Source organism: Ochotona curzoniae, unplaced genomic scaffold (genome assembly GCF_017591425.1).
Source record: "Ochotona curzoniae isolate NIBS_2020 unplaced genomic scaffold, NIBS_Ocur_1.0 scaffold_1852, whole genome shotgun sequence".
NCBI classification, from domain to species: domain Eukaryota; kingdom Metazoa; phylum Chordata; class Mammalia; order Lagomorpha; family Ochotonidae; genus Ochotona; species Ochotona curzoniae.
The window spans coordinates 23,003,767-23,012,278 of record NW_024467087.1 but is presented as its reverse complement, the minus strand read 5'-3'; the positions used below and the strand labels follow the sequence as shown (position 1 = coordinate 23,012,278).

General features: G+C 48.9%; 1 protein-coding gene across 2 annotated transcripts; it reads left to right on the top strand.

Annotated features, from left to right (window-relative positions):
* The first annotated feature begins 4,885 nt into the window (after nt 1–4,885).
* SLC25A5 (solute carrier family 25 member 5) lies at nt 4,886–7,678 on the top strand. Of its 2 annotated transcripts, none has more exons than XM_040999791.1 (4): nt 4,886–5,108; nt 6,084–6,570; nt 6,792–6,932; nt 7,268–7,678. In XM_040999791.1, exons 1-4 carry the CDS (start codon nt 4,998–5,000, stop codon nt 7,423–7,425), a joined length of 897 nt encoding a protein of 298 aa, XP_040855725.1. In that variant the 5' UTR covers nt 4,886–4,997; the 3' UTR covers nt 7,426–7,678. The 2 variants fall into 2 exon arrangements, with proteins under 2 accessions (XP_040855725.1, XP_040855726.1); XM_040999792.1 differs by having other exon boundaries at nt 4,911–5,108; nt 6,792–6,938.
* The last annotated feature ends 834 nt before the right edge of the window (nt 7,679–8,512 follow it).

Below are 8,512 nucleotides of genomic sequence, written 5' to 3'. Positions count from 1 at the left end.
GATGACTGCTACCAGAGCGTCAGAGCAGTGAGACTTCCAGCTGATATTCAGATGACCTAAGTCTCTGCATGCCTCTTCTCGACTGTGCGACAGTGTAAAGAAGTGCTGCTACTCACACACCCCTTCAGTCTTTCTCGGAAGTTTCTTGCTTAGTTCCCAGACTACAATCACTTTCACTTTTCCCTTTTATTCTCAGGAAGTACTTTTCAAATTCCAATGACTTACTGGTTATACTTTTTATTTTAAAGATTTAGTTTTATTGAATGGCAAAGTTACAGAGAGAAGGATGGAGAGACAGAGAGAGAGAAACCCTCTTATACTGGCTCACTTCCCAAAGTGACTGCAGACATCAGAGCTGGAGCCAGGATCACAGAGCCTTCTCTAGGTCTCCTACCCGGGTATAAAGTCTCAAGGCTTTGGGCCATCCTCTGCTGTTTTCCCAGACTATAAGCAGGTAGCTGGATCAGAAGTGCAGCAGCCAGAACAGGAACAAGTGCCCATGTGGGATGCTGGTGTTTGTATGTGGTGGATTATCTGGCTAAGCCACTGTGCCAGCCCCTACTGGTCATACTTTCTTGACATGAGTAGATACTACTTGCTTCCTCTAGTGGGATCTCTGGGAATTAGATTTGCCTTTTGTTATCCAGAGGCCAGCCCTAAGTTTCATCTTAGCAAGTGCAAACAATGCTCATAAAATTGTATTTTCCAAACAAGAAAAAATAGCAAATTTGGAAGCAATGAGTTCACCCAATTTTCTCTATACCTTGACTCTTCCCACCCTGACCAACCATGCAATAATTATTTTAAAAATTAAATTTTAAATTAATTAATTTTTAAAAATTTTATTTTCCTGCTTATGCTAAAATTTTACATCCACTGGGGGCTGACACGATTGCTCAATGGCTAAATACTCACTTTGCAAGTGCCATGATTCCATATGGGTGCTGGTTCTAATCCCGGCTGCTTCACTTCCCATCCAGCTCCCTGCTTGTGGCCAGGGAAAGCAGTCAAGGACGGCCCAAAGCCTTGGGATCCTGCAGCCGCATGGGAGACTTGGAAGAGGTTCCTGACACCTGGATTCAGATCAGCTCAGCTCTGGCCATTGAGGCCATTTGGGGAATAAACCAGCTGAAGGAAGATCTTTCTGTCTCTCCTCTCAGTAAATCTGATCTAACTTTCCAATAAAAATAAATAAATCTTTTTTAAAAAATACATGTGACAATAGACAACTAGGAGTATAGCTGGTTGTAGCTTTCAATGTTGGCATCCCATAGAGGAGTGCTAATACGCATCCCACTTCCATTCTTCTGATCTGGCTTCCTGCTAAGGCAGCTAGGAATCAGTGGGTGATGACTCAAGCACTTGGGCTCCTGACATTCATAAAGGAGACCCATATGGAGTTTGTTGCTCCTGGCTTCAGCCTAGTGAAGCCCTGATTATTGAAGACATTTGGGGAGTGAACCAGGGGTTGGAAGATCTCTCTCTCCCTCTTTCTCTTGTTTTGCCTTTTAAATAAATAGATATTTTTAACCAGTCAACTAGGGGAACTCCAGTTAGTGGTGGATTTAGCTAAATTCCATGTCATAGCAGGAAGCTACTTTTAATTGACCCATCTTGTATTTCATCTTCAATAAAATTATACTTAATCACCCAAAGACTAAAAAGGGACAAATTCTGTGTAATTATTTTGTCACTAGTTTTATTGGTGGGGGGGTGTAGTCAGTAAAACAGTAAATTTGGAAGTGCTTGAAGTGGCCAAAAAAAAAATTCTGGAATGAATACAGTTAGTGATGTTATACTCAAAGGGAGGAACAGGTGTGGCCAATTAAGGTCACATAGAAAAGGGTGACCTGAGCCATGCCAAGGTGTATCAAAGAGCAATTAACATGGGCCCCGTGCAGTAGCTAGTGGCTAAATCCTCACCTTGCATGCGCTGGATCCAATATGGGTGCTGGTTTATATCCCAGCTGCTCCACTTGCCATTGAGCTCTCTGCTTATGACCTGGAAAAATAGCAGACAATCACTCAAGTCCTTGGGTCCCAGCACCCATCTGGGAGACCTGGAGGAAGCTCCTGGCTCTTGGTTCAAATCAGTTCAGTTCTGGCTATTGTGGACATTTGAGGAGCAACCCAGTGGATGGAGACCTTTCCATTTCTTCTATAAAATTCTGAAATTTAAGCCCAGTGGCGTGGCCTAGTGGCTAAAGTCCTCGCCTTGAACGCGCCGGAATTCCATATGGGCGCCGGTTCTAGTCCTGGTAGCTTCACTTCCCATCCAGCTCCCTGCTTGTGGCCTGGGGAAGCAGTAGAGGATGGTCCAGAGCCTTGGGACTCTGCACCCATGTGGGAGACATAGAGGAAGTTCCTGGATCCTGGCTTTGGATCGGCATAGCATCGGCAGTTGCGTTCACTTGGGGAGTGAATCATTGGTCGGAGGATCCTCCTCTCTGTATATCTGACTTTCCAATAAAAATAAATAAATCTTTTTTAAAAGTTCTGAAATTCAAATTAAAAAACAATAATAAATCTTTTTTTAAAAGAAAAACAAAACATTTATTGTTGTGGGCTGGGACTGTGGCATAATAGATTAAACCTTTGTGCCATGGCATACTAGGGTAAACCTCTGCTTAGGTTGCCAGCATCCCATATAGGTGCAATCCAGCTTGTTGCTTATGGCTGACCATGTCAGGGACTCAGAAGAAGCTCCTGCCTCTTGGCTTGGGATCAGCTAAACTCTGGCCATTGTATCCATTTAGGGAGTGAGTCAATGGATGGAAGATTCTCTCTCTCTCTCTCTCTCTGCAAATGTACATTTCAAATAAAAACAAATATTAATACAAAATGTATTATTTTTATTTTAAAGAGTTATATAGAGAGAAAAGTCCTCTATCTGTTGGTTAACCCCCCCACCACCACCACTACCAAATGGCTGCAAGGGCCAGAGTTGGGCTAGGCTTAAACCAGGAGCTTCAGTGTCTTGTATATGGGTGCAGGGGCTCAAGAACTTGGGCCATTTCTGCTGATTTTTCAGGCCGTTACCAGGGCCCCTGATGGGAAGTGGAGCAACTCAGACTCCCAACTAGTGCCCATATGGAATATAGGCACTGCAGTTGGTGACTTTATGCATATGCCACAGCACCAGTTCCATGAAAGAACTCTTAAAAAAAAAAAAAGGAAAAAAAAGCCCGCCTCTTTCCAAAGAAAAGGCTCTGTAGAATTTTGCTTTGGCTATTGTTTCTCTCCACAGAAGTAGAAATGGAACGGTGGTGGCTTTCAGAGCATACCTTATATCATTCTTGGAAACAGTATAGCAAGGTCCTTTCTGCAGCTAGCTGCATCCCTATTATGAGAAGCAACCTTAGAACTGGACCCTTTAAGAGGGGGTATGCAGCAGGGAGAGGGCGGGAAAGAGGATTGCAGCCCCTCTCCCTCCAGGGTAAAAGGGTCCTAATTATTCAGCTGCAGTTCCAGTTTGCAGCAGTTTGCAGCAGTTGTATTTCGTTTCCTAAAGGCATTCTGAAGTGGAGGGAGTGCATGCATGCTAACAAGCAGGTTCTTAGGGACAGGGTGGCAGATGCTTACTTGGCAGGGTGCCTAAGGGGCTCAGACAGCACTCACCATCGCCACAAGGGCTGTATTCTGGAGCTCACAAATTTAAGACCACTTGAACTCTACTTTGGGACTGGAAACCAAATAGTAACCTTGTTGTTAACCTTGTCTCTTTCTTTTTTAAGATTTATTTATTTTTATTGGACAGGCAGATATATAGAAAGGAGGAGACAGAGAGGAAGATCTTCCATCCACTGATTCATTCCCCAAGCAACCACAACGGCTGGAGCTGAGCTGATCTGAAGCCAGGAGCCCAGAGCCTCTTCCGGGTCTCCCACACGGGTGCAGGGTCCCAAGGCTTTGGGCCATCCTCGACTGCTTTCCCAGGCCACAAGCAGGGAGCTGGACCGGAAGTGAGGCTGCCGGGATTAGAACCGGCGCCCATATGGGATCCCGGCATGTACAAGGCAAGGATTTTAGCCTGTAGGCTACCACACCAGGCCGTTAACCTTGTTTCTTAACCTTCTGGGTACAATCTTTATCAGGCTGCTGAGGAAAATCACTTGCTTACTCCAAGCATATTCCTTTGGGTTCTCCCAGGCCAATTCATCGGAGGATCTCCATCAAGGGCTATGTGCAAATGGGGACCTAGAGCATCCTGACAGTGTCCTAGCTGCTCCCCCAAATGCCTCTGCTTTCACTGCAGAAGCTCAAGGGCAGTGCCAGATCCAGGCCTAGAAGAGTGAGGTGCTTGTCTTGTTGTGGAACAATTATTTAAAATAACTTTAAGGTAGTATTTTTTAAAGATCAAAAGTGATGTCAAAATCCATGATGAACAAACATTGGGAATTTAAAATTTGCACTTGCACAGCCTTGGCCCTCATGCTTCGTCCTAATCCCAATTAAACCTTACTTACAAAAACAGGCCATGGTTTGCTCGTGTGAATTTTTCAGATGTTGCAATTAAATATTATCTTAATTACTGAGTTTTGCTGTCCCCTTAAGTATTGCCTCACCCCAGGCCTGGCCCTCCTCCAAGAGGTTTTGTCTGAGCCCACCGTGACCTCACCCTTCTTCCCTCCCCCACTCCAAGGCTCTCTCAGGGTCCAGTGTTCAGACCCTGGGTATTCCCCTGCACCCCTCCCCTCCGTGGCGGGAGGGGCTTCCTCCTGCCCGGTCAGGTGCCCGGGCAAGCGGGGACGGCACGGAAGGCGGCCCCTGGCCCGACCTCACAGCTCCTCCCTTCCGGCGCACAGAGCCATTCAGCGGCTCTGGCGCCCAGTGCGCGGGGCCCGACGCCGGCCCGATCCCGCCCCCAACGCCGGCAACCCGGGCTCTGCCTCCCCCTATATAAATCGGCCATTTGCTTCGCTCCGCCCCAGAGTCCCGGAGTCAAAGCCGGTTCCTAGTGCAGTCTCGCATTCGCCTGGCTCTTCTTCCCTTCCAACATGACAGATGCCGCTGTGTCCTTCGCCAAGGACTTCTTGGCAGGTGGAGTGGCTGCGGCCATCTCCAAGACAGCGGTAGCGCCCATCGAGAGGGTCAAGCTGCTGCTGCAGGTACGTTCTGGGGGCGAGGAGCCTAACCAGGAAGTGGGGGAGGGGTCGCGGAGAAAGCGGGTGCCCCAGAAGCTGAAAGGTGCTCACTCATCAGAATTGTCCCAGGAATAGGCGAGATGAGGCTGCAAAGTCGAAACAAAAGGCAGATTGAGCGGGATGACTTCAGTGGTCCGGATATAGGAATCCCAGAAGAGATCGAGGGTACGGGGAGACAGAGGGTAGGGAAGGGCCGCAGCATGTTCAAGGCGGCGAGCTCGGATGGGGCAGGACGAGGTTGACTCTGCTCTCGGGCCTTGGGGGTCAAGGGCGCCGCGTGAAAGACGGCGCTAGGAAGCGAAAGCACCCGTCCTTACCGAAGACCTCAAGGTCGTGGCAAGGAGATAACAGACTGGGATAGGCCATGCCGACCGGCCCGCCGGACGCGCTCGAAGCTCGCCGGGCCGGAAGCGGGCGCCGGGAAGCGCGTGTGCCGTCTACGTCCGCCCCCGCGCAGCCGCCGCCGCCGGCGTGCCCCCTCGGCGCCGTGCGCGCTTCCCCAGTGCAGCCCTAGAGGGCGTGCGCGGGCGAGCAAAGAAAGACTTGCTGGCACTCGGGTCACCTCTAGGAGAGGAGTGGGGGCAGAGCGGGAAGGAAGCCGCTCAGAAGACCTGAGGCGTTCGTTGACCACGGTCACCAGGGTGACTACGCCCTGCGTTCGACTCGCCTTAATGCCTCTGAACCTGGCTTCCAGCTAATGACCTTTTCTCTAGGTTTAAAGGTCATCAGCCAGCTCGAAGGTGTCCCCTCCCCACCGTAAGAGGTGGGGGCTTAAACCCTTAGATGGGTACAAATCACTCTTTCCCCGTAGCAGCGTTGGGCGGCTAGAAGAGCCCAGCCCTGTGGTCTGCCCACAATTACAGTCCGGACACAGGATCCGGGTGTTCCCTTTTGTCCTTCATGGTTTTAACCGTCGCCGTTCTTGGCCTCCTCCATCAGGTGCAGCATGCCAGCAAGCAAATCACTGCCGATAAGCAGTACAAGGGCATCATCGACTGCGTGGTTCGTATCCCCAAGGAGCAGGGAGTCCTGTCCTTCTGGCGCGGTAACCTGGCCAATGTCATCAGATACTTCCCCACCCAGGCTCTCAACTTCGCCTTCAAAGATAAATACAAGCAGATCTTTCTGGGTGGTGTGGACAAGAGGACCCAGTTCTGGCGCTACTTTGCAGGAAATCTGGCCTCGGGCGGCGCCGCTGGAGCCACCTCCTTGTGCTTTGTGTACCCCCTTGATTTTGCCCGTACCCGTCTAGCTGCCGACGTGGGGAAAGCCGGAGCTGAAAGGGAATTCAAAGGCCTCGGCGACTGCCTGGTTAAGATCTACAGATCTGATGGGATTAAGGGCCTGTACCAAGGCTTTAATGTGTCTGTGCAGGGAATTATCATCTACCGAGCTGCCTACTTCGGTATCTATGACACCGCAAAAGGTAAGGTGGCCAAGGGTTCTTTTGTGAGACAATTTTAAACGATCCCAGGTGCCAACCTAAAAATCCAGGAGCGTGAGATTTGTGTTTTCATTGCTGAAAGGGGTCAAGGTCATCCCACAGAACCCTCGCTCTCAGGGTTGGTGTTCAGGGACTGTGGGAAAACTGCAATTCTGGGAAAACTCTTGCCTTGTTATTCAAAGGGTCCCTCTTCCCTTTCCTAGGAATGCTTCCAGATCCCAAGAACACTCACATCTTCATCAGCTGGATGATCGCACAGTCCGTCACGGCTGTGGCAGGGCTGACTTCCTATCCGTTTGACACTGTTCGGAGACGCATGATGATGCAGTCAGGACGCAAAGGAAGTGAGTGCTGCAGAGCTGTGGGCCGGATGGGGGCGGGGAACGGGCGGGGCAGTCACTTGGGGTGGATAGCACCTGTGCCTCCCACACAGCTGCCATGCTTGCCTAAGCCCTTTGCTTGCCTGTGAATGAGGCTGCTCCACTGGTGTCAGCGGTTAAGAACAGCAGGTCCTCTACAGAGGCCAGCAGTCACAGCAGGGATCTTTCAGCATTGCCCCGGGGCCAATGTGTGTAAATGTTGCACTTCAAAGTAACCTTGGTGGAGCTCTGTCTGGCTCTTGGGCCTCTCCTGCCTTCCTGCCTTAGGTCACTAACCCCATGTCTTTATTCTTTCACAGCTGACATCATGTACACAGGCACACTGGATTGCTGGAGGAAGATTGCCCGGGATGAAGGTGGCAAAGCCTTTTTCAAGGGCGCGTGGTCCAATGTCCTCAGAGGCATGGGTGGTGCTTTTGTGCTTGTGTTATATGATGAAATCAAGAAATTCACATAAGTTATTCCCTAGGTTTGTTCCCCTGTGAACAGGCATGTTGTATTATGTAATCTTAAGCATTCTTGACAGACCTCTCTCTCAGCTGTTGTGGATCAAAAGCAACTATGTACTGGTTGAAAATGGGAAGCAATAATATTCTTGTGACCGGTTTTCTCTTAAAGCCATTTCCATGATGATGATGATGATGGGACTCAATTATATTTTTTATTTCAGTCACTCCTGACAACAAATTTGATGAAATAAAAATATACAATATAGTTTTGTCTGTTTGCAGTTTTCTTTTCATATAAAAATCTTGTGTTTCGGGTTTAAGTAAAGCAAGGATCCAAGAATAGCTTGGTAATATGACCCATAGGCACCAATCAGTACAACAGCAATATGAAACCCTGGACGTGTGTACCCCCAAATCACTGCTGGTGGGCAATCAAAGCCAAATAAGCTTTCTCCCAGAAAGTATCATGTGTTCAGTATTGGTCAAGAATGGTAAACTGAATTGATCACTTAAAAACAGATTTGTTGGGCAAATATTACCTCGTAAGATTATTTTTATTGGAAGGGCAGAGTTGCTGAGAGGACAGATGGATCTTAACCAAATGGATCTTGGCCAGTCCAAAGCTGGGAACCAGGAGTCACGGGTCCCACATGGATACAGGGGCCCAAACGCTTGAGCCATCTGCTGCTTTCCCAGACCATAAGCAGGGATGCTGATGGCTCAAGCCAAGGTTTGACCTGCGGATATTACCTATTTTAAAGCATAATAGCAATTTTCACCTGGTTGCTTCCCATCCATCTTCACCCGGCCCAAGCCATTTTTATTTAATCCCATTCAAAGCAGAGGATTAGAGCTGGCACAGTTCCGGGAGTGCTGAGATTGCAGTGCTGTCCAAGATTAGGAAGAGGGCTAGACAACTGCTACGACCTCGAAATCACTTTGCACAGGGCCAAAGCAGCATCTGCACTTCACCAATTACCAGACAGGCTAACAAGCCCAGACAATGCAGCGCGCTTCATGTTTCTTGGGGTTAAGTCCTTACTTGGAATCCATGTGAGAACGCTGGCAATTTCTTAGAGCTCTTGATTAGGACTT

Bases quoted from the DNA above. Each gene is read 5' to 3' on its own strand.
- SLC25A5 (XM_040999792.1), top strand. From the start codon at position 4,998: ATGACAGATGCCGCTGTGTCCTTCGCCAAGGACTTCTTGGCAGGTGGA. The intron at 5,109-6,083 runs GTACGTTCTGGG...CTCCTCCATCAG, and splicing joins GGGTCAAGCTGCTGCTGCAG to GTGCAGCATGCCAGCAAGCA. The intron at 6,939-7,267 runs GCTGCAGAGCTG...ATTCTTTCACAG, and splicing joins AGGACGCAAAGGAAGTGAGT to CTGACATCATGTACACAGGC.